Source organism: Pan paniscus, chromosome 12 (genome assembly GCF_029289425.2).
Source record: "Pan paniscus chromosome 12, NHGRI_mPanPan1-v2.0_pri, whole genome shotgun sequence".
NCBI classification, from domain to species: Eukaryota; Metazoa; Chordata; class Mammalia; order Primates; family Hominidae; genus Pan; species Pan paniscus.
This window is the reverse complement of record NC_073261.2, coordinates 70,807,297-70,827,327: the sequence shown is the minus strand read 5'-3', so window position 1 is coordinate 70,827,327 and position 20,031 is coordinate 70,807,297. Positions and strand designations below refer to the sequence as shown.

The following is a 20,031-nucleotide window of genomic DNA, read 5'->3' as shown; positions in this document are numbered from 1 at the left end:
TGGGCAGGCTGGACTCGAACTCCTGACCTCAAGTGATCTACCCACCTTGGCCTCCCAAATGCTGGGATTACAGGTGTGAGCCACCACGCTTGGCTAGAAAATGGGTAATTTCTTAAAGGCAAGTGAGAAGAAGGGAAATATTAAAAACAAAAGCAGAAATAAATTGAGTAATAGAAAACAGAACATAAAATACATGTAGCCAATGACTATATCTATTTGTTTAAAAATGGTTTCTAGAGCATTCCATCTCCCTGCTGTGGTCCCACTCTCTTACAATTAGGCTTGATTTCCAAACTGTCATGGGTTTGATATTCACCAAGAGAAAGCAAATACATATTTGGCACATTAATAATATTTAACAACAATGAATTATGGTTACATATAGAAATAATTTACGTTCTGAACAAATGTTTATGCTTCTGTAAAAAATAAAATGGAAAATATTCTGTATCAGACACTCTACATCTTCACCATAGACTTGTCACGATCTAGGTCAGTGTTTTTCATTTGAGGATAGAAACCTACTGGTAAATCATAAAATCAGTTTAATGGTTATAATTTACATTAAAAAATAGAAAAGGTGCTCCCTTTGGCAGCACATATACTAAAATTGGAATGACACAGCAAAGATTAGCATGGCCCCTGTAAGAAAAAAATAGAAAAGTGTAGAATTTGAAAATATCATTGTGCAGTGCATGTAGGTAAGTACTGTTTCATGAAATATTAGTCTTATAATATGTGTGTGTCCTAGGTTGAGATTAAAATGTATATTTTACTGTAGGTGGAGAAGGGAAAAAAAAAGTTTGAAAGTTGCTGACTTTGCCCCCTGTGATCAAGTGATGCTCAAAATATTTCACAACTGGTAATGCTTAGTCATAGCCCAGTCAGAATGAAAGCTGGCTGCGATATTGGAATCCTGCTATGCCAGGGGTTACTCCTTTTATGCTAGACTGAGGGTCCTAAGGGAAGGGTCAGGATGGCCGAGGCACTAGGGGGAGTTGGTGCAGTGACTTTATGGGTGTATCAGTTTTCTATTGCTGCAGTAACAAATTACCACAAACTTAGTGGTTTAAAATAACATTAATTTATTATCTTACGGTTCTTTAAGTCAGAAGTCAGGCACAGGTCTCACTGATCTAAAATGAAGGTGTTGACATGGCTGTATTACTTTTCAGGTGCGCTGAAGAAGAATAGGTTTCCTTGCCTTGTTCAGCTTCTAGAATTTGCCCACATTCTTTGATTCATGGTCCATTTCCTCTGTCTTCAAAGCCAGCAACATTGCATCTCCCTCTGATCCTTTTCCCATAGTCACATCACTCCCTCTGACTGCAGCTGGGAAAGGTCCTCCACTCTGAAAGAGCCTTGTAATTAGATTGGGCCCACCTGGATAATCCAGAGTACTCTCTCCATTTCAATATCCTTAACCTTAACCCCATTTGCAAAGTCCCTTTTGCCATGTAAAGGAACATTTTCACAGATTCCAGAGGATTAGGGAATGGGCATTTTTGGAGGCCACGATTCTGCATATCACAATGGGTATGGAAAAGTTTCATTATCTGAACAATCAGCACAACCACACCTGTGCATCCTGCCAGAGTGGAACTGAAAACAGGTCACCTGTGAAATCACCCATTTGGAGTCTCCATTGCAGCATTCCATGAATGTGTCTTGAATGTTTGCCCTATCCCTTCTAAGAGGAGAGAGGGGAAAGTTTACGCTTCACAAATATAACTCAATCCATTGCTTTCACATCTCCAGTATTTTCCTAGAAGGTTTAACTGTGAAATGGGTTGACTACCTCAGACCTAGGAGAACTGAGAGAGAATTGTGCACAAACGTAAGAAAAGTATATAACAGAAATATTCTTCCTTTTATCACAAGTGAAAAATGTAAATATATAGATGAGCGTATTTTAATACCTATATCAATATTAATTTCCATTGGTAATATTAGGCGTTTTATGATGACAGCAAGTGACAGCTTTTAAAAAATAAAAAGGTTCCAGAAAGCCATCCCAACTTTTATAATTCTAAACTGTTCCATAATTCTGGAAAAAGTCTCTGGAATAGCATTTCAGAATAGTATCTCACAAAATATACTTATAGATGTAGGATGTCTGTGCACATACACATATGCCCTGGAAAGGAGAAAAACTTATTTTAAAAACTAGTGTTTTAAGTGTATAAGATCTTTTAAAATTAAATGTGCTCTACTATACAGTAGAATTTTCAAAACAATCTTTGAAATGATCTATGCATGTTTACCATTAGTGCAATCCTTCTGCTCAGCACTGCTCATTGAATGCTTTTTATGCTAACTAACAAAATAGGAATTAACTCATTTTCGAATCATTTAATTCCGGCCACAAAACCTCAGTGAACTCTAACGAAGCACTTTATGAATCAGAGTGAGGGTGGAGGAAATAAAAAGAAGCTTTAAAAAATTCCACATCAGGTATCAAATGATGGTAATGTGAGCCTTTTACAAATGCTTGTGGATCTGCCTGAGTGGTATATGAAAAGGAAGTTAATCTTGGGACATAACTCTATTATGCTGTTTTACTCCGTTGTCTAAAGACATTGAAGGATGCTAATTTAATCTAGCTTTTGTGTTTTTGGTGACTTGCTCTTCTTCCATTATAAAGGCGACTTTACATATAATTAGTAAGCTAGATTTTTTTTCTTATGAATCTCATTGGCTCTTGCCACTTAGACAAAAGGAAAGGTTTCAGTTGTTGCTCCTCTACCCCCATCCTCAATTTTGAAGACAAAATGCTTTCTAATTGGAAAAAATGGAGTCTTTTTCAAAATCCATGCTGCCTTTCATCATTTTTCCTTTTCTCATCCATCCTTAACTACCTATCTTGGTCTTGTGTTACTGCCATCTTTTTTTAAAAAAAATTTTAATTTTTGTGGGCACATAGTAGGTGTATTATTGCCATCCTAATAAACCTCGACAGTAAGATTTCCCAAGAAATGACTGGGAACTGATTAACGTTTTATATTTGTTCAGTCATTCAGAATTTCCTATCAAATGTAACTGATTAAAAATTATTTAACATTATTTTAATTAATTTTTTTTTGAGATGGAGTCTTGCTCTGTTGCCCAGGCTGGGGTGCAGTGGCGCAATCTCGGCTCACTGCAACCTCTGCTCCCTGGGTTTGAGCAATTCTCCTGCCTCAGTCTCCCTAGTAGCTGGAATTACAGGCATGGGCTACCACGCCCAGCTAATTTTTGTACTTTTAGTAGAGACCATATTAGGCAGGCTGGTCTCGACCTCCTGGCCTTAAGTGATCTGCCCGCCTCAGCCTCCCAAAGTGCTGGAATTATAGGCATGAGCCACCATGCCCAGCCTGATTGATATTATTGTGCCAGTTACATTTCTTGGCTCAATGTCACATTCCCTTTCTGCACTCTGTTTTATAACTGCAGGGCCTGGAAGCCTGTGTATACTCCATTTCCCAGAATCCTTTACCGACTGGCTTCTAGTCAAATTTGGCCAATGAGAGTTACTGGTGAGAGGAAAGACGCCATTCTGATCTGGCACCAGTGGTGGAGGTGTCTCAGTGGCCAATTCGGCACTGGCCACATAGGGCCTCTTCTGTGAAGGTGGAGAATTGGCACCGGCCACACCGTAACCTCCAGCAGCAAATGCAGCTAGCTAGAGGGCTCCAGCCTAAGAGTGGTAGCAGCTCTCATCTCTGGGCAGCCTTCGTTCCTTTCTCCCCCAGCCTTTCCAATGCCTTTGCAACCATTTCCCAGAATTAAATCCCTTTGTGTTTGAATGATGTACAGTGTTTTTTGTTTTCCTGATTGGGACTGACTGGCTGATTATAGACCAAAGTATTCAGAAGCTTTGGGAAACCAAGGTGTTTATAAGTCAAAATAGTGTAATGCTTTTCTGGAAACCAGTCTTCCCTCCAAACTGTTATCAGGCAAATTTTATGCAGTTCTTAGTCCTAAACACTTGAGGCTCCACCCAAATGCAATGGATCATGGAGTTTGCTTCCTGTTTCAGGGGTGCACATGGCATAGCCAGTGTGTGGTTTGGGCACCCTGGAAAGTGGCTATGGGCAACGGTGGACATCCTTGGCTTTTGGGCAGTACGAATAGCTAGGTTCACCCGCTGTTCAGGGATACGTGATTGAGGTCTCAGGCTCTGCTGGTTCCTTGAAAAGTCGTTGAGAATATTTAGCGACTTGCAAGTGAGGAAGGAAATTGGTCAGGCAATAGAAGTTTTAGGCACCTAACTGAAGGTGGAGTGGTGGCGTAGGCGCTCTCCTACCCAGGTCGTCATCTGTTTGACAACTGTGTCCAGTAGGAGTATTTCTGGCTTTTGTTTCACAAACCAGGGACTTGGATGGGAGACCCCAAAGGGAATAGTGTCCATTAGGGTTAGATTTCCTCTGGGTGGTTAAGGCTACGTTGGGGAGGGTGCCTGTGGCTGCCAAAATTTCTGGGCTCCTCAAATTCTTTTCTCCAGGACCAGATGATGCATTTGTCTTGGTCTTTACTTAATGTCTCTCTTTCTCAAATCTGTTTTCGCTTATCATTGTACCCTCTGGGCATAGCAAAGTGCTACATGTATTCATTCATTGAATTATTCATTCATTCAATTAATATTAAATGCCTAATTTATTCCCCAAACATCAACATACCAATAACCTCTTCAAAAGTTTCAGAATTTGGATGGGGCACAGTGGCTCATGACTGTAATCCCAGCACTTTGGAGGACAAGGTAGGAGGATTGCTTGAGCCCTGGAGTTCAAGACCAGCCTGGGCAACATAGTGAGACCCCATCTCTAAAACAATAATTAAAAATATATAAAAATTTGAAAAAGTTTCATAAGTTTATGTCAATTCATATTGAACACTCTTAAAGTGACTTCCTGTAACAAAATCTCTATATACCCTTGAATCTCTGTGTACATATACATACAGAAATTATGTCTTTCTTAATGGATTATGTATTTCTTAATTGATCTGTAAATCAATTAAGAGATTCATAAATTGCTATTTCTTAATGATTTACAGATTTTCTGGAATGTTTTCCTACTGTTCTTCTAACTCTGCAGGCAAGAGCCCTTTGTCTATATGTGATAACCCCAGTGCTCACAACTCCAGTGAGTTTCAAACTTTAATGAACATAGCATAAAAAGTAGGTATAACTCTTTATTTTTTATTTTTATTTTTTATTTCCATAGGTTTTTGGGGAACAGGTGGTGTTTGGTTACATGAATAAGTTTTTTAGTAGTGACTTCTGAGATTTTGGTGCACCCATCACCTAAGCACTATGCCACTGTACTCGGTTTGCAGTCTTTTCCTCACCACCCTCGACCATTTCCCCTGAGCCCCCAAAGTCCAAAAGTCGGTATAACTTTTGATTAACCAAATGAACAATAAACAAAATTTCCATTTTGTGGGAGACTAAAAGGCTTAGTAAAATGTTTGGAAATAAGGTAATACACATAAATAAGGAAAAAACAAATAAAATATATACAGTACATATAAAATATTCATGTATAAATTAAATGCCATTCACAGGTACCAAAAATACTCAGTTTGAAATAAGTAATTAAAAAGGAATCCTAATTTACAATAGCAGCAGATGTGAATAAGTTAATGAACTTTGAGGGAAAATATATTACCAATATGAAGAAAACCAGAAGATTCTTCTGAAAAGTATAAAGTACAAGAAAAGCAATATGATATTTTTAAAGACTACTATTTTAATAATGTCATTCTCCCACCAATGAATTAATATGCATAGAGCAAAATCCCAATAAAAAATAATTTGGGAGAACTTGACAAAATAATTCTGAAATTTATCAAAAAGAATAAACAGATAAGAATAGCTAATATCCCCAGCTATCATAAAAAATGATTTAACATTACATTAACTTTTTTTTTTTGAGACAGAATCTCACTTTGTCACCCAGGCTGGAGTGCAGTGGCACATTCACGGCTCACTGCAGCCTTGAACTCCCCATCTCAAGTGATCCTCCCATCTCAGCCACCTGAGTAGCTGGGAGTACAGGCATGTACCTACAGGCACATGCCACCAGGCCCAGCTAATGTTTTGTATTTTTTGTAGAGACATGGTATTGCCCTGTTTCCCAGGCTCGTCTCAAATTCCTGGAATCAAGCGATCCTCCCGCCTTGGTCTCCCAAAGTACTGAGATTACAGGCATGAGTCACTACTCCTGGCTACATTAATTTAAAAAATACATACAAAAATAACAAGGATTATCTCATGTTTTATATTATTTTTTGTGTTCACATTATTATTTTAACAAAATATTTTTCTATGAAAAATGCAAGCAGAAATTTTATATTATAAATTATAAATTGGTGAGGTTCAGATGCCATGAGTAGCATAGTAAAAATAAATAAATAAATAAATAAATAAATAAATAAATAAAAAGAGGAGCATTAAGGTAGTAAGATTTTATTTTATCAAGAATTGGGACCAGGCACGGTGGCTCATGCTTGTAATCCCAGCACTTTGGGAGGCCGAGGTGGGCGGATCATTTGAGGTCAGGAGTTAGAGATGAGCCTGGCCAACATGGCAAAACCCTGTCTCTACTAAAAATACAAAAAATTAGCTGGGTGTGGTAGTGCATGCCTGTAATCCTAGCTACTTGGGAGGCTGAGGCAGGAGAATCGCTTGAACCCAGGAGGAGGAGACTGCAGTGGGGTGAGATCACACCACTGCACTCTAGCCTGGGCAACAGAGCAAGACACTGTCTCAAAAAAAAAAAATCTTAATAGGCAATTTTCTCCATGATAGAAAAATATATTTTAAAACTTGAGTTTGAACTGTTACATATTCAGCTAGTACAATATTTCAATGTTTTCAATAGCTGGATTGCACTCACATATAATTTCATTTAAAATTAGCTTAGCTTTTGGTTTTTTATATTTAGGCAGCCACCATTATTCCTAAATACTTAAGATAATGACTTAAATGATGAATTCATTTATTAAATGATGAAGTTTCAGCATCAAATGAATGGTTGGTCCAACCTCTCTAAAAGTGGTACTTTGAGATCTGTTAATCAAAAGATAATTCATTGAAATAATTCCTTTATCCTATTAGGTCATTTGAAACCAAAATCCTTCTTTTTTTTTTTTTTTTTTTTTTTTTTTTTGAGACAGGCTCTTGCTCTGTTGCCTGGAGTGGAAAGCAGTGGCGCCATCATGGCTCACTGCGCTCATTGCAGCCTTGAACTTCTGAGCTCAGGCCTTCCTTCCTCCTCAGCCTCCTATGGAGCTGGGACTACAGGTGTATGCCACCACTCCAAGCACATTTTTAAATAATTTTTTTTGTAGAGACGAGTGGTGGTTGGGGCTGAGGGAGGGCTGACTTGCTATGTTACCCAGGCTGGTCTCAAACTCCTGGTCTCAAGCCATCCTCCTGCCCTCCTGCCTCAGCCTCCCAAAGTGTTGGGATTGCATGCATGAGCCACCATGCCTGGCCTGTAAGGCTTTTTAAAATTTGTATTTTTCCCTACTTGGGAGCTAACAAGTTACCAGAATGTGTTTTAAATATACATTTATACTCCTATAGAAATACAAGAAGCAACATATGCAGGATTGTTACAATAGTATAAACACCAAATCTTAAAGTTTCAGTAATAATGGATATGGTTGTGGATACTACATGTAAAACTGGTGTTTACTGAAGTGCATAGTTTCAGTGAGTTTTTAAAAAAGTGTAATTATGGTAATGGATTAGGACAATGGATTCATCTTTGAAAAGTAGTTCAATGATATGGGTGTAATTTCAGTACTAAAGTGTTGATTCTATTCTTACAGTTCTCATTAAAATTTTTTTTATAAACCTTTTTTTTTTTCTTTTTTGAGACAAGTTCTCACTCTATCGCCCAGGCTGGAGTGCAGTGGCTCAATCTTGGCTCACTGCACCCTCCACCACCTGGGTTCAAGTGATTCTCCTGCCTCAGCCTCCCAAGTAGCTGGGAGTATAGGTGCATGCCACCACGCTCAGCTAATTTTTGTATTTTTTTGTAGAGGCAGGGTTTCCCCGTGTTGCCCAGGAGGGTCCCAAACTCTTGGGCTCAAGTGATCTGCCCACCTCGGCTTCCCAAAGTGCTGGGATTACAGGCTTGATCCACTGCACCCGACCACCAAAGGCATTTTTTAAAATCACAAGACAGCCAGGACTAAATGATTAACTAATATGTCCCTGGATGCTCAACAAAACAAGAATACAATTTAAAGATTAGACACAAGAACCCATAAATAGTTGTAAACCATTCCTTAGATTCTAGAGTGAAGGAGATAACTAGTCATAAGAATGAGATCTTCAGGGAACCTGTGGAGATGGATATAACTGGCACTCTCCCAAAGTGCTGGGATGCCCGGCCTGGTAAACTCTTTTGTTTTCTCTCTCTTTTTTTTTGAGACTGAGTCTCGCTCTATCGCCATGCTGGAGTCCAGTGGCATGATCTCGGCTCACTGCAACCTCCGCCTCCTGGGTTCAAGCGATTCTCCTGCTTACCCAAGACCATTTTTTGATATAATTATCCATAATTTATACATGGCAAAATGTTCATGTCCAGTATTTAAACCAAATCACCTATTAAAAAAATAGCAAAAATTCAGTAGGATTAGATGCAAAAGTACAGACAGAGCTAAAAGAATGTTAACAAAGGGAAACAGCAGCAACAAAATCCCAAAGGTGGGAAAAACAGATCCTTCTCAGAATGGCAAAATAAGGACGCTCAGATAGGAAGTAAGTGTCAAACCAAATTGTTAAAATGCCAGTATAAATAATTTTGGAGACATGAGCAGAGACTGATACTGATTCTCAACTGTCAAAATATTAGAAATGAAAATTATGTATGCATAGTAAGGACATGTTTAGTGGTGAAACATTCTAAGTTTTTAATGTACTCATACTGAGTAAATTTCATACTTTGAAGCTGCACTGTCCAATATGGTAGCTACTAGCCACGTGTGACTACTTAAATTCAAATTAATTAAAATTAAATAGGCCTGGACAGTGCCTCACACCTATAATCCCAGCAATTTGAGAGGCCGAGGTGGGCAGATTACCTGAGGTCAGGAGTTCAAGACCAGCCTGGACAACATGGTGAAACCCTGTCTCTATTAAAAATACAAAAATTAGCCGGCCGTGGTGGCGCACGCCTGTAATCCCAGCTACTCAGGAGGCTGAGGTAGGAGAATCGCTTGAACCCAGAAGGCAGAGGTTGCAGTGAGCTGAGACTGTGCCATTGCACCCCAGCCTGGAAAACAGAGCAAGACCCCATTTCAAAATAAATAAATAAATTAAATTAAATTAAAAGAAAATTCAGTTTCTCAGTTGTACAAGCCATATTTCAAGCTCTCAAGAGCCACACTGGACACAGAGCACACTGGACATGCAGAAATAGAACATTTTCATTAGGGTAGAAAGTTCTGTTGATGCTGTCATGGAGTATGACCAGTTGTGAGTGAAAGGGCCATAATTAAGCTTTATCAATATTACTTACCTAGAAGTTTATCACAACTACTTTTTAATTATCCATGCTATGAGTTACTTCTATTTTTTTTCTTTTTCTTTATTTACACACCCTTGCTGGCTTGAAAAGTTACTTTTAGAGGCAAGATATACAACTAGATAAAACAAGGGTCAAATTCTTTACTGCCTTTTTTCTTCCAAGGAAGACTTCCTTGGAATTTTATTATCTATAAGCTAGTAAGAAATGTAATGGCTTATTGTGGCTATTATCTTCCAGCACCTAAGAAATGCAATAGCTTCTTGTGAAAAGTAAATATGCAGCAACTTTTGACTTGGTATAACATTCCAGATGCTGAATAACTAGGCATCATTTTATTCTTTCTGTGACTGAGCAGAACAGCTGAGGAAAATAAAGGATTTTCTCTGCTTTATATAATAGTATAACCCATAGCACACCCAGACAGAAATAATCTTTTATGATGAGTTTGGTAGGCACTTCTTTAACATGTAGGGGTAGAAAAAAAAATAACCTCTATTAACAGTTAAGGGTTTTGAATTATAAAATGTCTCTACTGTGATACAAACATTTATTTATTTTCCACTTTTAAATTTTAAAAACAGCATTCTTTTCAGAAATGCCTTAGGAATATATAAATAATACTGACATGGATAAAAATCATTATATATTTTTCTGGAACAAAAGAGAAAATAATTGTATATTATCTAGTTCTCTTATGAGCTAAACATAGCTCTGACACTATAATTCAATAAAGATGTGATACACCAAAAAATTTTAGTAAGACAAATCCTACTATAAATATTAGATATAAAATAGTTAAAATGCCAGCAAACAGTTCAAAAATACATTAAAACCTTAACCTGGGCTGGGCAAGGTGGCTTATGTCTGTAATCCCAGCACTTTGGGAGGCCAAAGTGGGAGAATTGCTTGAGCACAGGACTTCAAGACCACCCTGGGTAACACAGTGAGACCCCCATCTCTACAAAAACTTTTTTTTTCTTTGTTTCGAGACAAAGAGTCTTGCTCTGTTGCCCAGGCTGGGTGAAAAAAAAATTAAAATAAGCATAATGAAGAGTATTTCTTACAATTTTTTTTTTTTTGAGATGAAGTTTTGCTCTTGTCACCCAGGCTGGAATGCAGTGGCATGATCTTGGCTCACTGTATCCCTCGCCTCCCAGGTTCAAATGATCCTCCTGCCTCAGCCTCCTGAGTAGCTGGGATTACAGGCTTGCACCACCACACCTAGCTAATTTTTTTATTTTTAGTAGATATGGGATTTCACCATGTTGGCCAGGCTTGTCTTGAACTCCTGACCTCAGGTGATCCGCCTGCCTCAGCTTCCCAAAGTGCTGGGATTACAGGCGTGAGCCACCATGCCCAGCCTTTCTTAAAAATTTAAAAAAGTCAGTTATACCTGGTAAAGATGTATTCTTTTGTCTTTTTTTTTTTTTGAGACAGAGTCTCCCTTTGACACCCAGGCTGGAGTGCCCTGGTGCAATCACAGTTCACTGCAGCCTCCACCCCCTGGGCTCAAGGGATCCACCTACCTCAGCCTCCCCAGTAACTGGGGCCACAGATGCACACCACGCATGGCTAATTTTATTTGTATGTTCTGTAGGGACAGGATCTCAAAATGTTTCCCAGGCTGGTCTGAAACTCCTGGGCTGAAGCAATCCTCCCACTTTGGCCTCCCAAAGTGCTGGGATTATAGGGTGTGAGCCACTGTGCCTGGCCTAAAGATTCATTCTTTATCATCATTATTAAACATTTCACATTGTTTATCATCTTTAGCGACTGTAATAAAATACGAAACAGAAAAAAGAGAAACAGTGGAAGGGCAAAAACAAAAAATATATATTTTTTAGAATATATGATTGCATAGCAAGAAAATTAAAAAGAATCACCTCATAACTACTATAATTAATAAAAGAACACAGATATTGGCCAGGCACGGTGGCTCATGCCTGTAATCCTAGCACTTTGGGAGGCTGAGGCGGGCGGATCACGAGGTCAGGACATCGAGACCACCCTGGCTAACACGGTGAAAACCATCTTGGCTAACATGGTGAAACCCCGTCTCTACTAAAAAATACAAAAAATTAGCCAGGCGTGGTGGCGGGTGCCTGTAGTCCCAGATACTCGGGAGGCTGAGACAGGAGAACGGCGTGAACCTGCGAGGCGGAGTTTGCAGTGAGCCGAGATCATGCCACTGCACTCCAGCCTGTGAGACAGAGCGAGATTCTGTCTAAAAAAAAAAAAAAAAAAAAAAAAAGATATTAAATGTTAATGCTGCTAAAATCAGTATATTTCTGTAAAATCATCAAAACCCAATTAGAATGTATGTAAAATAAACTCACCCAAGCAAAATGAGTGATAAGCATGATCTTTATAAGGAAAACTACAATGCTGATTGAGAGATACAAATGAAGACTTAAATGGGGAAAACACCATATTCTTCAACAGGAAAAATAAATATCATAAGGACCTTTTTTTTTTCAAACTGTCTTACAGATTTGATGCAATTGTAATTAAAACATAATTTTTGGATGCCATAAAAGAATGATTAGAAATTCATGAGAAAACATTTTATCTGATAATAAAATACATTACTCTCAGATAATTAAATATATTACTATCAGATAATTAAATGCATTACTACGGTTTAAAACAATGCCTCTGATTAATCTCCCCTCCTCTCCAATATTAATGGGAGAGCAAGCTCCCTAAGACCTCTGGGTCACACTGAAGCAGGATCTCCGTTGATGTTGATTTCCTTTCCTTTTTTCCCTTTTTTCCCGTGGTCTGCCCTCTGGTGATCTAAATCAGCAACTACGTTTTCACTGCAGCAAGACAGTTCACAACTTGTTATGGAAAGCCAAGGAATTAGGAGTGAGTGCCTGGGTCAAAAGGGCATTAAATGACATCTTCCAATCCTACTTCCTATATAAAATAATATGACGTCTTGGTTTGGCAAAAAACGCTGACAATTTTTAAAGCATGATGTTTCTTTTCTGTATGCTTGCAAATTTCCATAATGAAAAGTTAAAAATAGAAACAACAAAAAATTATTGCTCCCACAAATATGTGACCAATATATAAAAGAATCCTCAGTCACATTAACAATTAAACAAAGGCAAATTAAAACAAGTAAAAAATTTTTTTTCATTCCAGACCAAAAAGAACATTGAAACGCTAATACCTTTTAGCGCTAAAGAGGATATGGGAAAATAAGCAGCCAATCTTTTGGGGAGGGTATTACTGCTATCTTTTGGAGAACAATTAAGTAATACCAATGGAAAATTTTATTGTTCCAAAAACATTTCATATCCTTACACCCAGAATTCCACTTTTATCTTATGAAAACACCCAGGGAAGAATGCAAAAATATATGTACATGAATGTTTATTGTACCATTGTTTATCAGAGCAAAACATTGGGAATGAGTATGAATAAGTACTTATTAAATAAGTTAAGATACATCATACAATGGAACACATGCATCTTTTATTTATTTATTTATTTATTATTTTTTAGAGACAAGATCTCACTCTATCACCCAGGCCGGAGTGTACTGGTGCAGTCAGGGCTCACTGCAGCCTTGACCTCCCAGGCTCAAGCAAACATCCCACCTTAGCCTCCCGAGTAGCTGGGACTACAAGCAGGAGCCAACAAGCCCAACAAATTATTGTTTTTTTTGTAGAGATGGTGGTTTCACCATGTTGCCAGGCTGGTCTTGAACTCCTGGGCTTGAGAGATCTGCCTGCCTTGGCCTCCCAAAATGCTGGGATTACAGGCATGAGCTACGGCATCTGGTCCATGCATCCTTTTAAAAGAAAATCTCTTTTTATCAACACAGAAAGATATCCTTGGAAAATTAAGTAATGAAACAACTCGTATAAATGAGAATGGCCACATTTTGGTTAAAGAAGATAATAATATATGTTAATATGTTCATTTAAAAAAATGTGGAGGCCAATAACCAAACAATTACAATGGTTTTCTTTAGATAGTAAGAAAAATGGGAGACTTTCACTTTCTTCATTGTATAGTTCTGTAATGTTTGATTTTTTCAAGGCACATATATTATTGTTAAGCTCAATGTCCTGGGTTCCAAATATGAATCTTGAAGTTATCATCATCATTTTCCCCAGAATATTCTAAAAGGGACTAGAGTAAATAGGACACTCATTGACTTCCTTACTTATCTGACAAGGATAAAGCCCAAGCTAGTGGCCTCCACAGTGGGTGCACAAGATGATCCATTGATGCTCAGAGAAAAAGTATTCGAACATCAACATACATATTTTAATCTCATCCTTTGTTAATTTCCATTGTCAACTTTTGTTTTTAAATCATACATTATATAATTATTTATATTCATAAATGTATATTACATGTATATCATTTGTACATAAATATATACTCATATATTAGGGGGAGTGTTCAAACATTTTTTTACTGATGGAGTATCTGATCAAAAGAGTTTAGAGTCCATTAATTTAGGTCAAAGCTGCCTTTAAGAGAACTTGAATTAGAGCTAAGGTAGACATAAACATTTTCCATAAGTTAGTTGTCCTCCCCAAAGTCACTAATACAGTACTTAAAAGGAAAAAAATCAGGAAAATAGGTGAGAAAACACAATGGAAGACACATGAAAGAGTCAACTCAGTAAGTAATAAAAGGTAGAAGAGAAGAAAGTAAAACGGACAGAATGATTATTTACCTATACACAAATCAAATAATAAAACAATGGGGAAAACCTTAATGAATAAAGAAAGGGAAGTCAAAAAGCAGGAATAATCCCACAAAACATTTAGAGATGAAGAAACCACATTCTATCCTGAAAAAAAAGCAAATTGTCAAACAGTTGGAATTTAGAATGTAACACATCTGTAGTTCTATGTTTTCAGCATAATGCTTCAAGCATAGTATGCACTCAATGAGTAAAGAAAGAAAGGATTTTAGGTTATAGCATTTTACACCAAATTAATGTGTTTAGCTGCAATTTGAAAGCTTAATGTGTTTTTGTTATTTCTCTATTTTAAATTGAGCTGCTGAATATTTTATAGATTATGAGAAACAGAAAACAAAAAAATTGAAAAAACAATGGCAATTTTGTGATGTTACATTTGCAAATGCAATGAAAAAGGTAACAACTCATTGGGAGAATTTCAAAATATGACAGGTAATTATTTATTTGCCAACCCATGGAAACCTCCTCTATTCCTTTGCCGTTATATGAGCCAAATAATCAAATAAGAATATTTGCAATGAACTTATAATTTAGAACTTCTAAAATTTCTAGAGCCAGAATAAAGGCAATTAACAGGATTAAAGCAGTGACCTTTTTCCTGCTCTTGAAAGCTGAATTCATTGGTGATGTTCTATACGGTCTATAAATTATTTCTTAAAATAACACTTCCATTGTGTGGGTATTTTTAAGCCTATTGCTAATAGTTACTTTAAGCCCTCTGATCTAGAATGTAAGCATGTTTTGTTAGTGTTAAAACAAAATGAAATCCTGTTTTGCAGTAGTTACAACTTTACCATCTCTCCCAGGGGCAGCAAAGATAAATAGATTATTCTTAGGCAAATGTAAGGCACTATATTCTTAGATTATCATTCAGATATTCATCAAATATTCAATGAGGGTTTCTCAGTGCCAAACATTGTGTTGGAGTTGGAGATCCACTCGTGAAATTAATGAGTCAGCCTCCTCCAGAATTCACAATAGTCTTTCCTTGATTAATTTTGCAATATCCAAACTATCTGAGATATATCTGTGCATGTGTATGGATGTGTAGACTCATGAATATAAAACATTACTATAAAAAAGATAACTACTTAACATTTAACCATGATTATTGTAGGAGGTGCAATACTTAACTCTTAAAAAAAGTAAGTAGAAGTATCTTTAAAAGCCGCATAATGTGTGATTCAACAATTCTACTTTTAGGAATTCATCTTCACAAAATGATAAAGGTTAGTGGCAAATATTTAATTACAAGGGTGCTCATAGTAGAATTATTATTATTGTTGTTATTATTATTATTTTAAGACAGGGTCTCACTCTGTTGCCCAGGCTGGAGTACAGTGGTGTAATCAGAGCTCACTGCAGCCTCCAACTCCTGAATTCAAGCAATCTTCCCATCTCAGCCTCCTGAGTAGCTGACACTACAGGTGCTTGCCACCATTCCTGGATAATTTTTTTTTCTTTTGCAGAGGCAGGGTCTCGCTATGTTTCCCAGGCATATTTTTTAAAAAAGTGCAAGAAACATCTTAGATCAATGCAGGATTGCTTACATAAATTATGATCACACAATGGGAAACTAGGTAATATTAAAAAGGATTATGTAGAAGTGTTTTCATTGATGTGGAAAAAATTCCATGATATATCAGAAAGTGAAAATTAGAAGTTTCCTTGTTGCTTAGGTGTCTAGTACAGAAAACAAGTCCTGACTGTGCTCTGAGCCTGGGCAAGACACTTGACCTCACAGACTCAGTTCTTCCATCTGTTAATGTGTGGAATTTGTGTTACCCTCAAATTCATATGCTGAAGTGCTAGTCCACAGTGCCTCAGAATGCGATATTTGGAGATAAGGTTTTTAAAGAGGTAATTAAGTTAAAATGAGGTTATTAGGGGGCCTTAATCCAATATGACTGATATCCTTATAAGAAACGGAGATTAGTACATAGGCTGTATAGGGGTAAGACCAGGTATAGACACAGGGAGAAGACAGCCGTCTGCAAGCCAAGACGAGAAGCCTCAAAGGAAACCAACCCTGCCAACAACTTGATCAGAGACTTATAGACTTCAGAACTTTCAGAAAATAAATGTCTGCCGCTCAAGCCACCCAGTCTGTGGTAATTTGTTATAGCAGTCCCAGCAAACTAATACACCATTTAAAAGAGGGAGAAAATCTTAATATCATCTTTATTTAGCTCACAAGTTTGCTGTAAGTCAAATAGATGTAATCTCTTTGTAAACTGTAAAGTACTATATAAATGTGAATAATTGTTATTCACAAGGTCCTTGAAAATGCAGTCATGTTGTTACGATTTGAATTTTATATTCCTTTAGTAGGGCAGACACTCAGTATCAGTACAGGGGATGGGGAGAAGCAAGAGATTTCCTAGGGCTGCAGCAAAAAACACAAATGATTTGTCATTGAAAGAAGAGGCAAAATAAAATGAATAGTTCCTTACATTCATGCTGCAAATTTTTAAGCAAACCGATACCTAAACTACATACAATAACAATATCTAATATGTATTAAGCATTTACTAAGTACCTAGCATAATCCCAAGTACTTTTAATATGTGTTCTCAGCCAGGCGCGGTGGCTCACGCCTGTAATCCTAGCCTTTATCAACCCCATGGTAAAAGTGCTTGGTGTGTGTATGTGTGTCATGTACTGTGTATATATATTTATTTATGTGTGTGCATCTATTTTAGTTTTGTTACATGTATCTTTTTTTTTTTTTTTTGGAGACAGGGTCTCACTCTGTTGCCCAGGGTGGAGTACAGAGGTGCAATATCGGCTCACTGCAACCTCTGTCTCCGGGTTCAAGCGATTTTCCTGCCTCAGCCTCCCAATTAGCTGAGAGTACAGGCGCCCATCACCACGCCAAGCTAATTTTTAGTAGAGACGAGGTTTTGCCATGTTGGGCAGGCTAGTCTCAAACTCCTGACCTCAAGTGATCCACCCACCTTGGCCTCTCAAAGTGCTGGGATTACAGGCATGAGCCACCGCACCCGGCCTGTTATACATATCTTTAACATTAAAATTTGTTCCTATGTGGTAAGAACAGTAAAAAGAGTAATAAAATTGCCAAAATAAGTTGTGATTTTCCAAGAGATGACTGTGCTTTGCATTACTGTGAAACACTGAAAACACTGCTAAATGACCTATGCGTAACACACACCCATGCTATCTTCTTACTCTTGCCCCAGTACATCCATATGCATTGCTCTAACAGTGTGCAAGCTGTTCTTCTGAGTTTGTTTATTTTATGATAAGCGTATTGAATACATTATCTCAAATCTGTGTAAGCATCCTGCTTATAAGAATCTCAAGCAATGAACAAAAAGAAAAGCCTTGTTTTAAGGAGAAAATGAAATAATAAAATATTTTGAAACAAATGAGAGAACTTGCAGGCCTGAAGGAATCCACATTGCCCATTTAGATTTAGAGATTTAGAAACAAGGCTAAGAAAATAAAAGAAAGGAAAACTCCTACATCATAGTTATCTGCTTCCAGTGGAATTGAGAAGCATTTGGAAGAGACTGAAGACAAAGAAAGACTCTAATGCTGAACAATGAGTGTGGTTGAGGCCGGGCGTGGTGGCTCATGCCTGTAATCCCAGCGCTTTGGGAGGCCGAGGTAGGCAGATCACTTGAGGTCAGGAGTTTGAGACCAGCCTAGCCCGGCCAACATAGTGAAACCCTGCCCGTACTAAAAATACAAAAATTAGCCAGGCTTGGTGGCGGGCGCCTGTAATCCCAGCTCCTTGGAAGGCTGAGGCAGGAGAATCGCTTGAACCCGGGAGGTGGAGGTTGCAGTGAGCGAAGATGTCACCACTGCACTCCAGCGTGGGTGACAGAGCGAGACTCTGTCTTGAGAAAAAAAAAAAGGGGGGCTGTGGGGGGGCTATCATTTTAACCTAGTAGATTGGCAAAGACTATTTTTTAAAAATATTTAAAATAGGGAGCCCGAGGCGGGCAGATCACGAGCTCAGGAGATCGAGACCATCCTGGCTACTAACATGGTGAAACCCCGTCTGTACCGAAAATACAAAAAATTACCCGGGCGTGGTGGCGGGCGCCTGTGGTCCCGCCTACTCGGGAGGCTGAGGCAGGAGAATGGCGCGAACCCGGGAGGCGGAGCTTGCAGTGACCCGAGATTGCGCCACTGCACTCCAGCCTGGGCGACAGAGCGAGACTCCGTCTCAAAAAAAAAAAAAAAAAAAAAAATAATTAAAATAATTAGTTCAGTAATTTTCCCATGAGAATTTGTTCGAGGGAAATAATGAGACTAGGGTTCAAAAACATATGTGCAAGTATATTCATTACACAATTGTTTACGGGTTTAAAAAATTCAAGTAATTTAATGTAGCAGTTGAGGTTTGGTCAAATTAACCAAGATTATATTCTTTCATTTAGCAATTCTCCTGGAATCTATCCCTTGGAATAGTAAATAAAACCAACAGTTCTCAGGATGCAACATTTATAACAGCAGTTTGTGGAAGCAAAAAATGGCAAATCCACAGCACGGAGGAGGAAAAAGAAAAAAATTGCACATGGCCAGGCACGGTGCCTCACGCCTGTAATCCTAACTCTTTGGGAGGCCGAGGCAGGCGGATCACCTGAGGTCAGGAGTTCGAGGCCAGCCTGGCCAACATGGCGAAACCCTGTCCCTACCAAAACTACAAAAATTAGCTGGGTGTGGTGGCACATGCCTGTAATCCCAGCTACTCTGGAGGCTGAGGCACAGGAGAATCTCTTGAACCCAGAAGGCTAAGGTTGCAGTGAGCTGAGGTCACGCCACTGCACTCCAGCCTGGGCGACAGAGCGAGACTCCGTCAAAAAAAAAAAAAGGCACATAATGATCATCTTCATGCATTCAGGTAAGATACTGTGTGCACATTCACAAAATAAAAATAGACTAAAGGATGGTTTATGGAATACTATGCAGTTGCAAAGAAAGCACAAATTTATATTTTTAAAAGATAAAGATATAAGAAAAAAATTCATAACTGTACATATAATCCTATTTATGTAAAAATATATATATATGGTTGTCTGAAGATATTTTGGGACTCCAAACACCTTCACAATGACCACTGAAGACCCCATTCCACAATGGACTCCACCTAAATGCTGAGTTGGAGTTACAATAAGATTCGGTTACCAAGGCATTTATTTAAGTGAGTATTAACTTTGCTCTTCCCCTTGAAAAGCTCCTAATTCTAGTTATCTTTATCCAAGCGTAAGAGATTAAAGACCCGCCTGAAGATACAGATGCAAACTGACTGTAAGACAATCAGCGAGTCTCACACAGCTCGGCTTTGTATTTTCAGACAACCCTTTAATTACAAACGCCTCTGGTCCAATGGTCTGAAAATGGTTGGGACTGAGGTGCTGGGGATACAATGATGAACTGCAGCCGCTGAAGCCCTGTCAGGTGGAGACCCGGTTACCTCAGACCCTCACTGAGCCTTTTCTTTTTTCTTTTCTTTCTTCCTGTTTTTCTTTTGAGACGCAGTCTCCCAGGCTGCAGTGCAGTGGCTCACTGCAACCTCGGCTTACCGGGTTCAAGCGATTCTCCTGCCTCAGCCTCCCGAGTACCTGGGATTACAGGCGGCGCCACCACGCCAGGCTAATTTTTGTATTTTTGGTAGAGACGAGGTTTCACCATGTTGGCCAAGCTGGTCTCGACCTGCTGACCTCAGGTGATCCGCAAGCCTCGGCCTCCCAAAGTGCTGGAATTACAGGCGTGAGCCACCGCGCCCGGCTACTGCGCGTTTTC

General features: G+C 38.5%; 1 protein-coding gene and 1 non-coding gene across 2 annotated transcripts in view; one reads left to right on the top strand and one right to left on the bottom strand.

Moving 5' to 3' along the window:
• Positions 1-580: 580 nt before the first annotated feature.
• LOC112438947 (U6 spliceosomal RNA) lies at positions 581-686 on the top strand. The gene has a single exon (XR_003027261.2). It is a non-coding gene; the product is annotated as a U6 spliceosomal RNA (small nuclear RNA).
• A 9,588-nt stretch (positions 687-10,274) lies between these two features.
• PPP4R3B (protein phosphatase 4 regulatory subunit 3B) overlaps positions 10,275-20,031 on the bottom strand; it is a 119,750-nt gene continuing 109,993 nt past the window's right edge. Inside the window, exon 17 of the mRNA XM_055107916.2 lies at positions 10,275-13,326. Within this exon, the coding sequence (XP_054963891.1) occupies positions 13,291-13,326 (36 nt within the window). The 3' untranslated portion in view covers positions 10,275-13,290. The remainder of the gene's footprint in view (positions 13,327-20,031) is intronic.